Here is a 21,971-nt window from a genome sequence, read left to right as displayed (position 1 = left end):
CTTTGCAGTGTCTGTGATCGTCGGCAATACCGATGTTTTTAGTGATTTTTTTACTTTTTGTCTTTGGATTTTAAGGCAAGAACATTTTAAAAAGCAGCAGCAGCATCACCAGTGGTAAAGCTGCGCCCCAACACTGGCAGTGTTTTGTAATCCTCTTCCTGTCCTTCAGTGTTGTGTTTCCATGGCTTTTTTTCTGTGTTTATCTCTCTGACGAATTGGATTTCAGCTCTGGATTTTATTAATAGCAGATTGGACTTTGGCGACAGCAGCAGCACTGGCTCAGCACAACCACCACTGTACCCTTTAAAAACATCCAGTCAGGTGGCCTGTGATTGCTGAAAGGCGTTTGCTGCCTGTACGGTTGCTACTATGTTACAGGAGAGGGGACTCGGCTCGACTCAGCCACGTCTGCCTGCACGCTTGTGAAGAAGGCAGGCTGTGTGTCGGTTGGTGAGGAGAGGGGAGAGAGCAAGAGAGAGAAGGGTATGCTTCACCGTACTAAGTACAACCGCTTCAGGAATGAGTCTGTAACGTCCGTCGATGAGCTTCTCCACGGCCTGTCCATGAACCCCAAGGTTTCGGCCTCCCCCCAGCCTGCTGCCGAGCCATCTTACACACCCCCAGCTGAGGTTCAGCCCTCTTCCACCAACGCTCCTTCCAGCACCACCACCAGCCACGGCTCTGACCACCTGGAAGATGGAGCCACTACCCTCGGTACCCTCATCAACAAAGTCTCCAGCCTGAAATTCAGCAACTCGGGCAGCTTGCTGGGCATCAAGGGTCTGCCCTCAGCTGTCAAGGACCTGGCTGTGTCCAAGCTGCAGGGGGGTGGAGGATCAGGCTCAGGCACCTCCAGTGGTTCGAGCCCCAGTGTGGCGGCAGCATCAGCAGCGGCAGCGGCAGCAGCAGCAGCGGTCCCTGGTGTGGGAGGCTCTTCGTGCAGCTCAACCCACTGCACGCAGCTGGAGCCAGCTGTCAGCATGAGCAAAAAGAGCAGGCTTGATGATCTCCAGCCCAGCGGAGAGGACTGGAATCCAGGTGGAGGTGGCGGACTTGTGAGCAAATCCTCCAGAGGATGTCTCCACTCAAATGAGAAGATTTCTGGTCCAGGAGTCACATACATTGTGAAGGTTGGTGGACTCACTATCTCCCCCGTCATTAACCATTATTTCCTTCCGTTAAATGACTAGACTTTAGCTGCATCTGAGGAGGATTAAAGGGTGATAACGCAGTCACATTTGCGCATCACAACATGCCCTTGAGTGGGTGTATGTGGGTTGGCTAGAGCAGAATGCAGAGCAAAGGAGTACAGAACACAGACCGAGTAATTCAGGATATTTAGGAGGTCAAAACTTCTAAAAACATATGATGAAGCCACTGACAGCAACATAAGACTGTTGTTAAAGCCTACTTAATTAATTATAGTTTATCTGCTCTCTCTGGCTCGTGTTTGAAGCTACAGGGTTATGCTTTCGTAACCATGGTGATGTGTTATTTCTGTACATTGTGCACCTATCTGAGCTGTACGACTGTGTTGGCTTCCTGAATCATCTGGATGTGGAAAAAGATGTCTGTCACATCACAGCTGTGTCTCTCCTTAATGTGCTTCAGCCGTCGTACATCATTTAAGTTGGTGCACAAGTAGAATAGCAGTGAATGTCATCATGCCAGCAATGAGTCACTAGCATAGAGAGTGATGATGCTGAGCTCCGGCTCTTCAAGGTATGAAGTGAATGGGGGGATGGAAGAAACCATTTTCACTGAAACCATGAAAATATTTTATTTCTAATTCTATAGTTCAACTGAGCAAAAAGCTGATCAGCATCACCAGATGAAACGTGTTATTTTTCTAATCAAATTACTCAGGATGATTGGCATCACATGACACCTTCTGCAACATGCCTTAATAAAGCCTACAGTATATGTGGCCAGCATGGCATTTCATTGACTGCATTAAGGCAGAGCACGCTTGTTTGTCCAGTCAATGCTGCTGAAAGCATCCTCACAGTGAGAGGGGAAATGGGTCTGGCCTGACCACCCCCACACCCACCCTTGCTTGTGGTTTGTGTCCTGGGTGCATTGAGTTCAGCGTGGTGTTTCTGCTCACAGCACTTTTAATTAGCGTGATGTGGGCACTCCTCGCACATCCTGCACCATTACACTAAAGGGGCATCGACTGACTGTGACATAGTTTCCTTTCACACTTCTATTTTAGCATTCAAACCTGAACATTGTTCATGTGTTCATAATGAAAAATATTTGAATGATCCTACGCTTTTATGGTAACAAATCTCCAATATTTGCTGCTTTCTAGTGGGAAAAAAGTTCAATCCATTGTGTTGCCAGACCATTCAGGGGTGCTGTGACTGCTGAAACACACACACTGTATTTTGTTTAGCTCAGGATAAAAAGTCTGAAAGTAACTGATTCGTTGCCAGATTTATAGCTACACTTAACCCACATGTTAGCTAACAGTTGTTTGTTTACAGATCTTGTTTCGGCTTTTCCCTCTTCAGGGGTTGCCACAGCGAGTCATCCTCCTCCATCGTACTCTGTCCTCTGCATGCCCTACCCTAATCTGAAGGATACAAATCATCAGTTTTCTGTATTTAGTGCGTTGACATAAAAAATAATGTGTCTCCACCTCCTTTTCAAAATTGAAGATGGCAATGTCCGGTTTATGCTGTCATTTGGAGTCTGTGCATGAAAATCCTGCCTACAGTGGTGTTCACAGGAAGCGATGGTTTGATTGTTTTTAGGTATCAAATAACTAATTACAACTAAACATGTCTGAAAAAAACAGCAAGGTAAGAACTCCATTAACCATTAGAAGCAAATTTATAGAAAAAAATGACCTGAGGTTAATTTTCATATATTTATTTAGTCAGGCAAACACTCCATTTCTTTACATGGCTCAATCTTTTACTGCAGCCAGCCTACAGGGAGTGCTCCTGCTGTTTTGGCTTTGACTTCTGTGTTGATGTCTGCAGTATTGTGGACTCTGTGCTGGTCTGTTGTGGAAAAGAGGGAGCTGAGCTGTAAGGCAAAGCTCTCTGTTTACCGGTCGGTCTACATTCCTACCCTCACCTATGGCCACGAACTCTGGGGTGACCGAAAGGATGAGATCGTGGATACAAGCGGTTTAAATGAGTTTCCTCCGCAGGGTAGTTGGACTCTCCCTTAGAGATAAGGTTCAGTTATTCAGGAGAGACTCAGAGTAGAACTGCTGCTCCTCCACATCGAAAGGAGCCAATTGAGGTTCTTGGGGCATGTTCAACTGGGAGGAGACCCTGGGGAAGACCCAGGGCACGCTGGAGAGACTATGTCTCTCGGCTGGCCTGGGAACGCCTTGGAGTCCTCCCAGAAGAGCTGGAAGAGATGGCTGTGGAAAGAGATGTCTGGAGGACCTCCCTGCTCAAGCTGCTGCCCCTGTGACCTGACTTCGGAACATGCGGAAGATGATTGATGGACTTCTGTGTTAGGTTCCTATATCTAAATATTAATATAAGTTGCTAATTGTGTTTCTTGCCACCTCTATGGAAGCTAAAAATGGACATGCTTAGAAATGTATTTTCTTGAAGGTATATTGAGATAAAGCATTATAAATTTTACAATTTGTTATGTTGTTTGTCATATGCAGGTTGACACAAGGTCAACAAAGCAATGAAATGTTTTGGATGAAAAGAACCGATCTGACTCGCTAAAAACAAACAAGAAATATTAAAGCATGCTATAAGGGTACACAATCAAGTACCAAAAAGTGAAAAAGAAATATACTGTAATATTTACAAGATCCAAAAGAAATCTAGTAAACAACAACATGATAGAATATAATGGTGCAAGTAGGATGAATTGGTATAAATAAGTATTTCACATGTAATAATATTAGCTTAAACGCACATGATATCGCACATAACTAACATATACTATGGTTTTTTCTAGATAACTGAGCTTGCTTTTTTGTTTGTTTTTTTATTTATATTTTTTCAATAATAAGTTGATCTTTTTTTTTGACCCAAAGAAGCTGTTTTTAATGAAAACAAAAATATATTTTTGAATTATAAATAAACAAGAGGGTTGATTAATCAGAACTCGGATCATGCTGAAAACTAACAATGCAAAGATTAATCTCGTGTTTAAAAAAAAAGGCATGGCTTAGCACACACACATATCTATATATATATATATATAATCACAGCTTTTTCATTTAGCCAAATGTGTACCTTTTTTCCTCCAAAAAGAACCTTAAAAAACATTTTTTGGATTCAGTTGTTATTTTGTTGACCTCATCTGTTTGACTGTACAGAAGTGGATCTTGTCTTTTTTCCAACAAAAACTGCAATCCAGCTGCAGTACAGCATGGAATAGCTGGAAATTCTATTTTTATTGCCTGACACCATGAAATGTTGATGGGTGATAATGTAATTGTCCGTCTTTATGTGCTCATTTGTCTGTATTTTGGCAAAATACGGTATCTCATGCACCACAGCCCAGATTTTAATTAAACTTTTTTTGGACGCACTCTACATTTTATTAATGTTTGGAGTCAACCTGATTCAAGATGGCTACCACAGCTAATCAACCTTAGCAAACACAGAAGTGGCTCTCACTTTGTCAAATATTTACAAATTTTAAGATAAAAATTTGGGTGGTAGTTGTTCAGACACCTCTAATTTATGCTCTGAACACCTAGAGATCATGTGAAATTTTGGTTTAAAACTTTACTTAAAACTAACAGTTACTGTTGGAATTGAGCCAACCTATCTGTTAGCAAAATATCTCCTGATCCACTGGACATATTGCAATTAAATACTTAGAAAGTTGTCATTAGATGTTGATTACAACAGATTAACTTTTAGGCAGCCAGATTCAAAATGGCCCAGTTACTCAACCTTAGTGAACACAAAAATTACTATAACTGCGTAATTTTTTACAGATATTGAGCTAAAAATTTGTGTGCTAGTAGCTTTGGTTGAATATTGATGATGGGTTGCATTGGACACTGGGAATCGATTATAAATAAATACTCCAAAGGTAAACTATATAGTAAATCTGCTTGTTTCACCACAAGAGAAGAACCATCTCTGTCGTGCTCAGAGCAGGTTTTCTCCTCCAGTTTTAGAACTGTTTGATATATTTTTGGCTCTCCTGAGTTGAGCTTCTCACTTTTCATTGTTCTGAAAATAGATGACAAACCTGTAAATGTCACTTTGACAAAACTTGTGTTTGTTTGCCAGAAGTTTCAAAACTCTCACTGGAGAGACAAGAAGTCATTTGATGTTTATGGTACTAGGCCAGTTCTGTTTCTATAAAAGGAGCAACACTATTAGATTGTCTGAATACCTGTTTTGTTTACAGCCATATTATGAATGTGATTCTGCTAACGATAGGAACTTGTCAGCACAAAATGTTCCTGCACTGTGCAATATTAATCAGTTGTGTGACGTCTGTAATGTGAGCAGATCTCTGGTACCACAGATACATTTATGGGATAGGAGTGCTAATGTGTTTTTTTGTTGCAAGTTTGCATTGGCTTTGTTCGGTCTCTAGTTAAATGTTTCTATTTTAAACTGAAAACTCAAAATCGTGACATGGGCAAGTTTTTGAATAAATGAAATGGTCAGTTCAGCCACTCTATAGTTTGACAAGTGTAATGTTTCTCTGAAGATTTGGTCGTCTTTTGTGCTCTGTGCAAACGAGATGATATACTGACGTATAATAATATCCTACAAAACACCAAAACTGAATGAAAGTGATATGTTTTGGTCTAACGCTTCTAAACATTGGTCAAATTTACAAGCTCAATAAACATGTGTTATTATAGTTTATGAGATTTCCTATTTGCAAATCTTACAAACAGCTTTTTTATTCACAATAAATCATAGTATACATTTTAAACAAACTGTGCAATGGCATTATGTTTAGGAAAAAAATAAGGTAATTTGAATTATATGGCAAAAACACATCTAATAAATGTTGACAATTAGTAAAAAATAAAAAAAAGCTGTAAAACTAAGTGATACAAACAAACAAACAAAAAGCATTCGGAATAGCATAGATTCTCCTATGAAAATCAGCGCATGTGCTCATAAATACTTCCACAAATCGTCATCTGTAAACACAGTTCGTAAAGCTCTAGCTTGCAAAGAAGCAATATGTGACCACTATCCAGAAACCCCACCATATTTTCTGGGCCAAAGCTTGTTTAAAATGGACTGAGGCAACATGAAAAACTGGTCTGTGGTCAGACAAATCAATATTTGACATTCTTTTTGAACCCCCTGACTCCCCTCATACTAACAAGGAAAGGGACCATCCAGCCTGGTAAAAGTGATCTGCCCTGCCTTTCTGATGGGATCAGTTAATGCCTATTGCATGTGCAGTTTACATATCTGGAAGGGTGTCATCACTGCAGAAACCAGCACAATGCAGAAAAGTACATACAGGTTTGAGAACATTTGCTCCTATCCAGATCTTTTTCAGGGAAGGTCTTGCATATTCCAGCAAGGCAATGCCAAAGTAAAAACTGCACTTACTGTATGACATCATTCAACCTTTATTTAGACAGGTTACTCTCATTGAGCCTCGAGGACTCATTTACAAGAGAGACCTGTTTTTAACAAAGAATGTCAACAGTAGACAACAATAGACGGTCATAAAAGAAAGCATATAAATTGGGAAAAATAAATGAAAGAAAATGATATTAAACAACAAAACAACAACAGCTACAGTGTAAAGCAAAAACATGCATGTTAGGCTGCCTTCAGGCCTCCCTTGCAAAAAAGATCTGTGGTCACAGTGGGATTTGCCTGGTTAAATAAAACTTAACAGAATCGATGTAAAATACTAAAAACGGGAACATGTCTGTATTGGTTTTTCCCATGAACTTAGCAGATGTTTGAAGCCACTTAGAGAGGTCAAGGTTGAGAGCTTCAGATCTTTTTGCAAGATATTCCAGGAAACAGGAGCGGAGTAGGAGAAGACCCTTTTACCTAGTTCAGTCCACACTGAGGGGACACTGCAGGTAATAATGTCCTGAGAGCGCACGCTGTAGCTGCACTCACGCAGAGACATGCAGGAGACGTATGAAGGCAACAGACCAAGAAGTGATTTAAAGATGAAAATGTACCAGTGAGAGAGTCTGCGTGAAGTTAATGATGACCAGTTAACCAGTAAATACAGGGTGCAGTGATGGGTATGGTAGTTACAGCCAGTCATGAATCTTAGCGCACCATGATAGGCAGCGTCCAAAATCTGCAGGGTTCTTGTAGGAGCATTCGTGTAAATAATGTCACCGTAGTCGATGGAGGGGAAGGAAAGTCGCAGTTACAAGGTGTTTCCTAGCATTCAGAGTAAGACGGGATCTATTTCTGGAAATGAAACCCAATTTAACTTTCAGTTTCTTAACCAAGTTTTCGACGTGATGCTTTAAAGAGAGATGCGAGTCGATCAAGATACCCAAGTATTTGTAGGAATCGACAAACTCAATAGGGACACCATTTGAAGATAAAATCAAGGGAAGAACTTCTGGGACCAACTTCCTGTTTGAAAACAACATCCCTTTGGTTTTGTTGGTGTTTAGGACAAGTTTGAGACAGAACAAATCTGACTGGATGATGTCAAAAGCAGAGTGCAAAAGCTGGAAAACTTTAGCAACTGTTTTAGCTCGACAATAAACAACTGTATAATCAGCATAGAAATGTAAGGATGCATCAGGAATGCTCTGACCTACATTACCTATGGTACATTATGTAGATTGTGAAGAGGGTGGGTCCTAAGACTGAGCCTTGTGGTACACCATTGTTAACCATTAAATAACAGGAAGAAGTACCATTATGTTGAACACATTGCCTCCGATCTGAAAGATAGTTAGTGAACCAACCAGTGGTGTGATCTGAGAAACCAATTTCTGAGAGCTTATGACATAAGATGTCATGATCCACAGTGTCAAAAGCTTTAGACAGGTCAAAGTAAAGTGCAGCACAATAATCCTTAGCATCCAGTGCTTCAATGACATCATTAAAAACCTTCAGCGAAGCTGTCATTGTGCTGTGTTCGTCAACATACAGTAGCTTCATAGTGGAAGAGTGGGTGCTGAACATACCTTTTTCAACGTGTGACTGCGAGTGTTCTTACCATTTAAAAACATTTGACGCATCATGAAACAGAAAATCTGGCAATGACGACCAAGGACAGTTAACCAGCTAGAGTCTTGCATCCAAAAACTCCAGCAACAAGTCTCCTCAGTTCCAAGACATTCACAAAGTCTTGTTACAAGAGAATGCTTCACAGAGGAGAACATGGCCCTGTCACAAGCTTTTAAGATGTGTTGCTGACATGAAAATCAAACTTACAGGATTTCTTTCATACAAAGATACTGTTTCTTAGTTTAAACATTTGATATTTTTACTGTTTTATTTTGGGCTGTGGCAATTTGGTGGTGAGTGCCGCGGTCATATAATCCTGAGGCTGCAGGTTTGAGCCCAAGTTTCAACAATAAGGTTTGGCGATTGTTTCCTGCCCATTCAGACAAGTTCACTCGCTGTGGCGAGGCGACAGCAAGGGAGTGAACAAAATCAAACTTCAAGCGTTCCATTTTGAATAAATTGTTGGTTTAAGAGCTCTCTGCACGTCATTGCATTTTGTTTTTATTTATGCTCCCCCCCTTTCTTTCCAGCCACTTGTCATCATCTCATATTATCTGTGTGTGCACACAGTAGTATTTTTCATACATGACTGTGTATACATTAACCTTGTTCATTTGGGTTGATAAACAAAACTGTGAGGTTTATTGAACATGTCATTCTTTCTTTGCAGTACCTGGGCTGTATAGAGGTCCTGCGGTCGATGAGATCCCTGGATTTCACCACGAGGTCACAGATAACGAGGTATATTTACACATAATAAAGTTTTCTTAATTCAGTCCTTCAGATTTGATAGCATGCTGCCACTAAATTGATCAAAAATAGCAGTTTATGTATTTGTGCTTTAACATTTGTTAGAGGCATAATGCAAGTGGATTAATTAAAGTCATTCTTTTTGTGTGTTGACTGAAATCAAAATGTTTTTAATCTTGTTCTTTTCAAAGTATAAAAATAAGAAATAAGTTTTTGTTATCATAAAACAATTACCCAAGTACACTTATGTGCTCTCCTGCTTTCAGAGCTAGACTTTAAAATCAAATTCAAGAGAAGACATGCATAAAAAATGTAGCTCATGATGTTTACACATTGTTTATTGCAGTTTGTGCTGCTTGTTGCAACAGTTTACACAATAAATTATTTCATAACACAGTTCAGTTGGGCCTAAAGGTTTCACGGATACAAGAGTAAAAAGGGAATTAGAAAATCTATGAAGAAATGTTGAATGATTCTAACGTGGCTTCTGCACAAAATTTCACTTGAACCTGTTTACAAAAACGTAAAACGAGTCCAATTTGAAGTTTGTTTCACATTTTTGCAATTCATTCCAATTTAATGTAAAGCCTAGTTTGACCAACCTGTAAGCTAAATGTATTAAATCTAATTAAAAGCTATTTCAACCTCAAAATGTACAGTTCAACACAGTTCCATTCAAAACTGTTTTCAGCCAAATTTGAGCGCAGTTTAACTTTCAGGAAGTATCATGGGGAAAAAAATTACTCACTTCTTGTTTTATTTATTTATTTATTTAGTGTCCGTTAATAAACACCTTCTAAATTTGTACTATTTTGTATTTTTTTTTTTCAAATATTCTCATAACCTCGCAGTAACATTACTACCCTCTAGTAGGAGAACATAGGGGAAAAATTAACCACATGAAGATCCCATTATGAATGCATTTTTGATCCAAATATTAGCATACATCATAAAATAACGCATTCCTTTCAATATTGTTTGTTGTTTATATCATTGCTATTTATATGCTTTTGCTTTTTTATTATTAGATTAACTAAAGGCTCTGAAAAAGTTTTAAGCAGAATATATATATATATATATATATATATATATATATATATATATATATATATATAGAGAGAGAGAGAGAGAGAGAGAGAGTCAGGCTGAAATAGCTCTAAGTGACAGACTAGTTTATTGTGGGGTTGGTGGTGGTGGGGGTCTACTTTAAGCAGTTATATAAGGTGGATGATTTTTCCGTAACTGTTAACTATAACTAACTGAGGAATTTTTAGAGGTTATTTCAGTACGTTCAGGTTTGGTACGTTCCTAACATTTGTATGTTACCACGGGGAGTGGTGGCGCAGAGGTTAGAGAGGTGGGCTTGTGATCCGAAGATCGCCGGTTCACGGCCCGGCCCCGACAACATCAAAATTGTGGGTGGGGTAGGTGAAACACCCACACTTGCCCCCACCCTCATTCGCCCCACTCTGGGCCCATGAGCAAGGCCCTTAACCCCCACCATGTGCTCCCTAAACAGGTCTCTCTTGAAAATGAGTTCTCGTGGCTCAATGAGACTAACCTGGATAAATAAAGGCTAAATGAAAAAAAAAAAAAAATGTTGTTATTGCTCTTTGGTCAGCTATTGGCTAAAGTGTTTGGAAAAAAGAATGGAGAGGATGGGTAAATTAATATATTTTCATCTGAAACTTTGCTAAATAATCAAAATCTGGTCCATCTGAAAAGTCCAACACAGTTTTATTATACATTTAATGTAAATGATGATGTGTTTTATTGATCATTTTGCTAAGTTGACTAAATTATACCAATTATAAACTTTTTTGCCACAATCTTAGAACTGAAAAGTAATTATTGTTTTATTCATTTAACTATAAGTGATCAGATATGTTATGAAGAGTAAAACTAATCTGACCTGATCCGTTTCCTTTTCACTCATCAATGGTTTTTATTATAGAATGCATTAACATATAGAAGTCAGACTGTTTATGCTAAACCTTAAACACAAATAGAACACTTAAAGACACATTTTACATCTTTACTTTCTGGCTGGCAAATGACTAAACATGTTGCTTTTGTGAATGCTAACTAGACTGCACACCCACATTGGTGCCTCACTGTATGTCTTGTTGTATATCGCCGATTAAAGTGACTCGGAGGCCAACAATGACTCAATGATGCTATTGTGTCAGAAAAAGTTCGGGGAAAAAAGACTATTCACAATAAGGGCAACAAGCAAACGTTATTAGCAAAGGAATTTTAATTTGTTTTACTGTTGTGAATTGTACTAGTTGGTAAAACTTAATTGGGGATATTTTCAAATTTATCAATTAAAATTTTCATTCATTTATTGAATACAGCTTACTCTTACTAAAGAGACTTGTAAAAAAAGATATGAAGTACATTTAGTACAATTTGCTTGCTTAGAATTTTATTGTGGCTTCATAAGTATTTTTGAAATCATTAAGCGATGTGCAGTGAGGCAAAGGCAGGGAGTGAATCAGTTAGTGTCATGTTCCTGTTTCTGCTTGACTTCATGAGTTTGCACATTCACTTCTTCAGTAATGTGTGTGCATATTTTTGTTCAGAAAGATGGTGAAAGACGGAGACTGTAAAAGCTAAGAGAAAAAGAGTTCCTCTATTACATTTCTTAGAATGGGGAAAGTGACATTTCTGGAACTGCCAGGAAACCAGAATTTGATGAGAATGAGACTTTTCCCCATTTTAAAGCAAACCTATTTTCAGCCACTTTTGAGTTCATGTAAAGGTTCAAAAGACAGTGTGTGGTGATGGATGACGATAGTTTACATCTTAAAAGTAATTTTACATTTCATTGTGTAATGTAGAGTCTGTTGTTTTTTTTATTTAATTTTTATAATCCATAGTAATGATTTGTAACCTTTGTAAAACTATTAACCCAGTTCTGGTTTTTCATCTTGTATATTTCTTTTCAAAAAGTAACAATATTTAAATGTACTGTAATTGAACCTATTCCATCCATCCATCCATCCATCCATCCATCCATCCATCCATCCATCCATCCATCCATCCATCCATCCATCCATCATTCAGTCAGTACGTCTGTCTGTACGTCCATCACCCTAACTCGAAGGGATAGTCCGGCTACCCGGCAAAGAAAACTCATTATGACCACTTGCATTCATGACTTCATTCTTTTGGTCACTACCCAAAATTTGTGACCATAGGTGAGAGTACAAATGTAGACTGACTGGTAAGCTCAGCTCCCTCTTCACCATAATGGACTGGCACAGAATCTGCAATACTCTGAAAGTTGCACCAGTCCATCTGTTAATCTCATTCTCCTTCACTTCTTCCTTCATTCGTGAACAAACCCCAAGACACTTAAACTCCTCCACTTGAGATAGCACCTCACTCCCTACCCGGAGAGCATTCCACCCTTTTTCCACTGAGGACCATGGCTTTAGATATGGAATTACTGTTTCTCATCTCTACTGCTTCACACTTAATTACAAACCACTCCAGTGAGAGTTGTTGTGGTACAACACCAACTGGATCACATACTACGCAAACAGCAGAGACTGAATCCTGCAGCCACTGAACTGGACCACTTCTACCCACTTTCTGCACTGAGAAGTTCTGTTCATAAAATGTATGAATGGAACATGTGACAAATGTCAGTCTTGGTGGAGTCCGACTCCTATCCTGAAAGGAATATGATTTACTGCCGATAATGTAAACCAAACTCCCAACATTTGTAAAAGGACTGAATGGCCTGCAGCAATTCCAATACCATACTTATTGAGCACCTGAACAGTATACCTCGAGGAACACGGCCGAATGTCTTCTCAAAGTCCACAAAATACACGTGGTTTGGAGCAAATTCCCATGACCCCTCAAGAACCCTAGTGAGAGTAAAATGTTTGTTCAGTGTTCCACAGCCATGACAGAACCTGTATTGTTCCTCCTGAATTTGAGGTTTGACCACCAATTGGACTCTCTTCTCCTACACTCCTGAATAGACCTTTCTTGGGAGGCTAAGGAGAGTGATGACCCTGTAATTTGAGAACACACCATTCCTTCTTTTTGAAGAAACAAACCACCTAGTCTACTTCATTGGCACTGCTCCCGATGTCCACGCAGTCTTGCAAAGGTGTGTCAACTAATGCAGTCCAGCAACATGCAGAGCCTTAAAGAAATCAGGGTGGATCTCATCCACCCCTGGAGCCTTGCCAACAAAGAGCTTTTTCTACCTTGGAGACCTCCACTCCGGTTATGGACGAACCATCCCCTAAGTCCCCCAACTCAGCTTCTTCAATGGAAGACAATCTGGTGTCACTGAGAAGGCTTGTAACGTATTCCTTCCACCACCCGATGACATCACTTGTTAATGTCAACAGCACCCCACCTCCACTATACACATTCATTGTTTGAAGTGCCTCTTTCCTCACTTCAGCCACCCAATGAATTCCCAGAATCTGTGTTTCAACAAATTCCTCCCACGTCCGAACATTTGCCTAATTACCAGCGAGGGTTGCAGCCTGCTTGGCCCGCCGATACCCTTCAGCTGCCTTTGGAGTCTTACCAGCTAACAAGACCCGAGAGGACTCCTTCTTTAGCGTGATAGACTCCCTGACCCAGGGTGTCCACCATCAAGTTTGAGGGTGACCGCCACCCCACCGTCAACTCCTGCCCATGGCACCATGCATCCAACTTGTATGCAGGTGATGGGCCCACAGGAAGATAAACACATGTCGCTCATTCAGGCTGAGCTACACCAAGCCCCATAGATAGAGGCCTGGCCACAAGTTGCTCGCCACCAAGCCTCTCTCCCAGTCCTGGCTCCAGGGTGGGGCTCTGGTTACTCACGTCTGAGCAACAGACATCTTTGTTGTCGTCTATCCACATGACTGTTCAGAATTGCTGTTTGTCTGATCTTTCACTTTCTGTGGTTCTGATCTTCATTCTTGTCTCACTCTTTTTTTAGGGAAGCCATTAGCCTGCTGTGTGAAGCTGTTCCTGGAACTAAAGGAGCTCTGAGGAAGAGGAAGGTACGTGGGTGGACAGAAAAGTGAAGGAGGAAGGGCTTTTAGGGTGAAGCGATCACAGAAAAATTCACGTGAAAAGAAAAACTTGGATGAAAAGGAAGTGGCATTAAATTTTAATTTACCCTTCCATGTTTGATAAAAATCATCCGCTCTGTATGTTGTGCGTTTTCCTTCCTGCATGTGAAATAAGAGGCAGAGAAAAGAGATGAAGAGGGATGGATCTGTGTGTGCGTGGGTGTAGCTCCAGCCCACTGCACACTGCACAGTGCTTAGTGACTCATGTAGTTCACAGTATCTGTGATCAGGAGGCTGAGCTGGTGTGTGTGTGTGTGCACTTGTGAGTGAGCATTTGTGTCCTGTTTGTGTGCTCACTGGTGTGCATCTGCATTGTGTGGAGAATGTGTGTGTCTTAATGCGAGGTGTTAAATGAAGCATTACTCTGCTCTCTAAAGCTTGATCAAATGTGACGGAAGGGAACATAATTCAGTAAAAGCTAGTTTCTGTGAATGGGCGCGTGATTTTAGATAATGTTATTTTGGCTGTGGACCTAACAACACAGATTAGCTCTTAATACAAAGGACGTTAAATGGGTTTAGCTAATTTTGATGGGCTTTTTCAGTCATTCTTGTTTTAAATGTCCAACATGTCGCATTTGTGTAGCTACGCAAATATTTTTTGTGGTATAATTAGTATTGTCTGCAAACATTATTTGAGGTAATTCTTGTTCTCCTGGAATTTAAAAAGTATATTCAACTAATTTAAACTATTTTTGGTGGCACTACACAACATGAATCAGGGGTTGCGGTAGCTTGGTGGTCAGTGCCGCAGCCTTGCAATCCTGAGGTTGCAGGTTGCGTCAAGAAGGGCATCCAGCGTAAAACAAATGTGCAAATCTTTCATGCGAGTTTTCTCACTGTGGTGACCCCTGAAGAAGTTTTACTCACTAAATATTAATGTTGCCAGGGTTTTTCCCTTTAAGTGATTGCTGATATCTGCACCTTGAAAAGTTTTGTTTGACTTTCAGCCACCACTCAGGAAACTGAAGACCTCTGCTGATGAGCTTTCAAAATGATAAAATCAGACAAAAATAACAACTATTTAAGCAGATCAAAGCTAAATTTGTTTAACTTTTTTTCTATTGTTTCTTCCTCCTCTTCTCTCAGCCACCATCCAAAGCTCTGTCCAGCATTTTGGGAAAGAGTAATCTCCAGTTTGCTGGCATGTCCATCAACCTCAATATCTCCACCAGTAGTCTCAACCTCATGACCCCCGACTGCAAACAGGTACAATACTACTGATACTGCTACATTGGCATTTTGAACAGGTAGTAGTTATGTCTCACAAATGTCCTGGAAACCACATATTCTGCAATTTAATACTTATTTTAGGGTTAGGTTATTAAGGATAAGTTATAACAGGAAAGAAAACCCAGTACATGAACTAAATAGTTTTGTGTCTTTTTATGTTTATATTCATGCCAAAGAACTACTCACTGTAATTCAATTGGATCCTATCTTTTATTTTATTTTATTTTTTATTCTTTTTGGCAGATCATTGCCAACCATCACATGCAGTCCATCTCCTTTGCATCAGGTGGAGACCCTGTAAGTGATTATTTTTAAACCTTAGTATGTTTTTTACGAGTATGCATGTCTTATAGAAAAGGGTCAACACATTACCTTTTATCATTTAACAAACAAAAACTTATCTCGTCAATCATTTGCTCTTTACAAGTCATGTTTTTTTTTTATTATAGGACACAACCGATTATGTTGCATATGTAGCAAAGGATCCTGTTAACCGAAGAGGTGAGAATTATTTTCCAAGATTCTCTTTGGGCTGTCTGTTATGCAACATGTTCGTTAATGTGTTGTTCTCACCTTTGTCAGCTTGTCACATCCTCGAGTGCCCTGACGGACTCGCTCAGGATGTTATCCGCACTATCGGCCAGGCTTTTGACCTTCGGTTCCAGCTGTACCTGCAGTGTCCCTCCAGCAAGCTGCTCTCCGTTAACGACAGGTGGATGTGCTTGAGACGCATAATCATCTTTGTCTCCAAAGAAAGTCCAGAGATTATTTAAAATCTAAACAATATAAACCAGTCATTTAAATGAAAAAAAAGAAGCTAAATTTGATTTTAAATGGCAGAAAGTGTGTCTACGCAGTACATCAGAATTTATCTTCATTTCTGTATCAATGTGTGCATTTATACACTGCCTGCCAACAATACATGTGCCTAATCTGATGGACTGTCAAGGCCTTTGATAGTAGATGAGATGATAAAGTGCTGTAATTATTGCTCTATAAGTCACAGTTTTTTGCATAAATTAGCATGTCTGTGACTTATACAGTGAAACAACATATTTGTTTTTTTCCCCCATATTTATAACCCAATTTTTGGCTGAGATCTGACGATTTCATTCATTCTGACATGGAAAATATTGAATACTACCATTTTCAGCTGCTAGAGGGCCCTCGACTGATATGGCAAGCCAAGGGTCTCATTAATATGTAAAAGTGGATATTAATTAAACACTTGGCTTGCCATACCAAGCCACCTTCATCTCGTTCCAGAACTTCTGGAGCAAACGTCAAATCAGCTGCATTTCGCCGTGCCGCCCTGGTGAAATGCAGCTGATTTGACCATTAAAGTGCATTTATTAAGGAAAAGTTAAACTGAGACACACTTTTACTATTATTTCAAGCAAACAAATAATTGTTTTTAGGTGGTTATCTTGTTAAGTTTCGAAGAAATGCACAGCGAGTCGTCCCTCTGCGCACGCAGCCACAAATCGGCTTTTAAAAATGCAGCTGATTTGACGGTCATAGTTTTCATTGAACCTTTATTTAGACAGATAAGTCACATTGAGCCTAGAACATTCATTTACAAGTGAGATCTATTTAGACAGACAGAAAGTAGAGACAACTGGACACATGTAGGAATTGGAAAGTGCATTTATTAAGGAAAAGTTAAACTGAGACACACCTTTGCTATAATTTCAAGCAAACAAATAATATTTTTGTTTGTTAATCTTGTTAAATTCTTGTTAAAGTCCTCCCATGCACGCTCCCATGGCCACCATTTGGCGGCCAATCGATTTTTGGCTCAACACCGGCCCATGTTTCCGGGTGGTCAAAAAACATGACGTGTCAATGGGAACAATCCCCACAAAATTAAGTTATTTAAATTTTTTTCACCATGTTAGTTTTAAACACAAATAAGCTAAATGTTTACTTAGAAAAATTAACTATTATTACTGTTTTGGTTTTATTTTCAGTCAGATACAGACTTTAAAGGATTCGCAAATCGTGCACATTATTTTTTCTAATGAATGTAACATTAAAGCTAAAAGTTTATGAATAAAATTAAATATTTTGTTCTCAGAGTAATAAACATGGATGAGTTGCCATGGACAGAGGAAGAAGAGGAGTCATCAGAACATCCATACTATAACAACATCCCTGGCAAAATGCCACCTCCTGGAGGCTTCATCGACACGCGGCTGACCAATCAGAATGCAGCAACAGACGGATGCCAGGTGAAACTCTGTTAACCGATCGCTAGTACACAAAAATAATATTGATTTCCATGTTTTATTAAATCATCTTTCTTAGGATATGACTTTGTGATACAGAAATCTGTTACAATGTAGATCAGTGTGACAGATCATAGAAACGTAGGCAGAAAAATCAACTTTAACTTGAATTTAACCTCAATCTTAATTTGTGACTATTTCTATTTGTTCATTTGAGAACTTTTTTTTAATTTTTATTAATCATTGACTGTTTCTGCATCAGATGGGTCCAGGTTCAGTGGATCAGACATATTATCAGGGGAGACATTGTGAAAACTGGGCAGATGAAAGGAAGCCCATCTTTCTGCAACAGGGTAAGAAGACCTGGGCGTGAGATGAAGTTATTTCTGCATCATTCGTATCCTGCAGCAGTGCGACAATGAACGTTTCTCCAAATGTCCAGGATCGTTTGATATCAACATGCTGCCGGAGAGTAAAGGTCAGGCGCCGAAACCAGGAGAGAGGCCCACATACGTGAACACACAGCAGATTGATGCCCAGGTGCTCGCAGCTCTGCAGGCAGAAGCAGAAAATGTCACAAAGGGCATGGCAGCTGGGAGCCCACAGAAGGACCTGTTTGACATGAGTAAGACTGGTTCATTTAAATTCAAGGGTCAGTTTATGTTCATAGTTTTATTCAAACTGTGGATTTATGTTTATCATTTTTATTTATTATAGTCAAATGGTCTGATGTTTTATTTCCTGTCCAGAAACAATTCTGTTAGAGCAAAATTTGTGGCTATTTTTTTTTTAAATGTATGATTTGAAGTCACAGTTGGAGGGGAAAATAAAGATAGGGAGGTTGGATTTATTTTACTTGAATCCTTCGAAGTTGCTGACTTTACTTTTTAATATGAACCACTTACTGAATGAGCTCATTCTGAATAAATGCAGCTCAGGATGACAAGGCTGAGTCACTTCATGTGCTTCTTTGTCTTCTCTGAATTCAAGACAAACTCATTTTGAACCCAAAGTCTTTTAATAGAATAAAATCTTTTGTCTTTATAATGACGCTTTGAGTTCCTAATTAAAGAGGTGCTCCAATTTCCGCTTCATTTTTATGCCTTTATAATTACATCACGTCAGCAAGAAGATATGAAGAGAACAGCGTTAATGTTAATGTATAGCTGAACTTTTTTCCTATTTTAACTCTACCTTAAGTTTCGCTGTTATTATAAATAGAACAGTGAACTAAACAGTATGTAAGTGAATGTTTTTTTTTTCATCTTACAAGGTTTAAGTTTTATTTATGCTTCATATTAAATTCTGGCCAAGCTGCATCAAAACATTATTAACTGTTGTTGCACAAATATGTTTTTGTGAAACAAATGCAACGATTATAAATTATGATACTTATTTATATACAATACTCACTGTTCTGCCTGTGTATGTATTAGTCTTTTTCTTTTTTCACAGTTCAGTCAGTCTGTACTAAGTGATCATACTTTCAGATGACTGTTATTAAATTATTACGAACTCCAACATCTTCTCCATCAATTGTCAAAGTCTGGAGTTCATTAAAAAAAATAAAAAATTACATCAACAATTACATCCTGCTCATCACCTTTAGAGTGTAGACTTTGTGTTGATTAAACTGTAAATTGCACTGTTTATATTCATAACTGACATTAGCATAAATATGTCAAATTACAACAAACATATAATGTAAAGTGTACAGATAGAGTAATATTGTTCTCAATGAAATAGCAAAGGAAAATCTATTTTTAAAATAAGATATTCTGTCTAGAAGTGTGCTATATCATCAGCATATAATCGGATGATACATGTTTAAAGATGAAATTTTCAAGTGACTCGAATCTCATCACAACGAGAAACAATTGCTTCAACCCATGCTAAAAGTTTTAAATTACATGTTGATAATAATTAAAATGTTTGAAACTTGCATCACATCAGAAGCCCAAAGGTTGAATATCCTGCATCTGTAGTCAAATCAGCTTTACATTTTCAACCAGTGCAGTTTAGGGTTGTTGCATCTTTGCATTTCTGTAGCTCTTAAAAATGTCTAGTAACTGAGGATGGGTGAACTCCACTGATAACGATATTTATTTATGTAAAGAGGTTTTTCTGTTGGAGCATCTTGTTCACTTATGTAAAGAAGAAAAACTGAAGTTCATCATTGCTTAGGTCTCATATTTCTGTGAAAGTAAAAACGGACACACGTAGATTTTTATTGATGTAAAACCAAGCAATGGAAAGGCAAAGGGTGAATTAGCAATCAGTTTTATGAAAAATAGGAAATATGTTATCACTTCAAAAATCAAAGCTTTTTCCACCTAACTATTGACAGTCAAATGCGATTTAAAAAATGTATAATTTAAAGTCCATATAGTGGATTTTAAATGACTGTGCTTGCACATTTTCTCTTGTTTTTTTTGACACTGTTCTCATCTGTACCAGAGCCCTTTGAGGAAGCCATTCAGTCCCAGTCCCAGCCGTCATCGCAGGGCCAATCCCAGAGCCAGGTGTCTAATCTTCACAAGTCAGCATCTGTGGACAATTCAAGCCCCCTGCTTGTGAGATCGCTGGCTTTCCGCACGCAGGACGAGCTGGAGGGCCAGACATGGTACCATGGCAAAATGAGCCGCAGAGATGCTGAGAAACTGCTTAAAAATGACGGAGACTTTCTCGTCCGCACAAGCACTACCAACCCAGGGTCCTATGTACTGACAGGAATGCACAACGGACTTGCAAAACATCTACTGCTTGTGGACCCTGAGGGCACGGTAAGAAAGGGGATAAGAGTTTGTGTCAGAGAGGAATTCTAGAAACTGTATTTTCTGCCGTATAAGTCGCATCAGTCCCAAAATGTCTAATAAAGTGGAATAAAACAAATGTGTTGCTTCGCCGTATAAGTTGCATCTATTATGTGTCACTGCTGACGCATTGAGTTTATGTGCCACAAGTGACAACCCGGAAACGTGTGCTGGTGTGGTGCCAAAAATCAATTGGCTGCCAAATGGAGGCCACGGGAGCATGCACAGGAGGACTTTAACAAGAATTTAACAAAATTAACACTTAAAAACAATTATTTGTTTGCTCAACATTATGTAACATCAGCTGCATTTCTAAAGCCAATTTGCAGCAGAGGGAGTGCACAGAGGGATGACTCGCAGCGCATTTCTTCGAAATTTAACAAGATAACCACCTAAAAAAAATCATTTGTTTGCTCGACATTATAGCAAAGATGTGTCTCAGTTGAACTTTTTCTTAATAAATGCACTTTCCGCCATACATGTCACATTTCGCCTGGGCGGCATGGCAAAACGCAGCTGATATGACGTTTGCTCCAGGAGTTCCGGGGTGAGACGAAGGTGGCATTTTATGGCAAGCCAAGTTCTCATTAATAACCACTTTTACCTATTAATGAGACACTTAGCTTGCCATATTAGTCAACCACCCTCTATCAATTGAAAATGGGAGTGTTCAATGTTTTCTATGTCGGAATGAATGAAATCATCACATCTCAGCCAAACATTGGGTTATAAATATGAAAAAAGAAAAACATAAATACATTGCTTCGCAGTATAAGTCACAGGCATGCTAATTTATGCAAAAAACTGTGACTTATACGTCGTAAAACATGGTAAATATGCCTGATATGTAAAATAGGATACTAGGAAAAGTTAATTTATGTGTCTAAAACAACAACTAAAATATTTAAACATCTTTTTTTGTCTCCTTTTGTTTAAAGGTACGGACAAAAGATCATATATTTGACAGCATTAGCCACCTTATTGGCCATCACCGTGACAACAATCTGCCAATCGTGTCAGCTGGGAGTGAACTGTGTCTGCTTCAGCCTGTTGAGCGGAAACTGTAACGCCGCAATGCCTGATGGGAAACAGGTCTGCCCACCATGAACTTAAAGATGAATCGAGGAGAAAGCGATGCCTAAAAAGGTCCAGTGTGCTCTGAACTGTCCTGCTTTACCCGAGTCACTGGGAAACACATTTGTTTAGGAATAAAGAAAATATTTCTAGAATTATTATTTTGTTGTGAAAACTGAAATGCTATATTTTTGCGAAGAAATGGCTGCATTTGGACATCATTTCTTGATTTGATGTTTAAAAATAAAATACAAAATAAAAAGAAGAATTGTTCTAGTAGTTTAGATGAAGTGCAAATCAAACCTCAAAGAGGCGATGAGAATATTTTAGAATAACAGTCTAAAATATTAGTTTTGTCTGTTAAGCACAAGCGTATTTCTACAGAAGCTGCTGGCTTTGTGGTTAAAGAGACAGAAAGGCAGTTTTCAATGATTTGCATTAGCAGAAACGCCCTTAAACTCACCACCGGTGAGACAGCTTACTGAATTAGTCTCTACATGGAACCTGCTTTTGTTGATTATAATAAAACTGAAAGTTTTTGCTTTGCAGTTTTTCAAACAGACACCGTTCATCGTGCTGTCAATGGCTTTGATGATGGACTTTTTATTGAAGTATTTCTTGGTGCCAC

The 21,971-nt window shown here is 39.0% G+C and overlaps 1 protein-coding gene across 1 annotated transcript; it reads left to right on the top strand.

Moving 5' to 3' along the window:
• The first annotated feature begins 485 nt into the window (after nt 1–485).
• On the top strand, nt 486–21,391 carry shc3 (SHC (Src homology 2 domain containing) transforming protein 3). Its single transcript, XM_037692199.1, has 12 exons — nt 486–1,130; nt 8,818–8,888; nt 13,861–13,924; nt 15,085–15,204; nt 15,472–15,525; nt 15,678–15,729; nt 15,811–15,940; nt 17,306–17,459; nt 17,719–17,809; nt 17,899–18,081; nt 19,914–20,239; nt 21,208–21,391. The coding sequence occupies exons 1-12, from the start codon at nt 486–488 to the stop codon at nt 21,334–21,336; spliced, it is 2,019 nt and encodes a 672-aa protein (XP_037548127.1). The 3' UTR covers nt 21,337–21,391.
• Nucleotides 21,392–21,971: the final 580 nt, after the last annotated feature.

Source organism: Nematolebias whitei, chromosome 18, assembly GCF_014905685.2.
Source record: "Nematolebias whitei isolate Nwh7 chromosome 18, NemWhi1, whole genome shotgun sequence".
In the NCBI taxonomy this organism is placed as follows: Eukaryota; Metazoa; Chordata; class Actinopteri; order Cyprinodontiformes; family Rivulidae; genus Nematolebias; species Nematolebias whitei.
Note: the sequence above shows the minus strand (reverse complement) of the source record. Positions and strands in the feature narration are given on the sequence as shown.

Coding starts and splice junctions, on each gene's coding strand:
- shc3 (XM_037692199.1), top strand. CDS start 486: ATGCTTCACCGTACTAAGTACAACCGCTTCAGGAATGAGTCTGTAACG. Junction 8,889..13,860: donor ACGAGGTCACAGATAACGAG/GTATATTTACAC, acceptor CTCTTTTTTTAG/GGAAGCCATTAGCCTGCTGT. Junction 15,730..15,810: donor GGATCCTGTTAACCGAAGAG/GTGAGAATTATT, acceptor CACCTTTGTCAG/CTTGTCACATCCTCGAGTGC.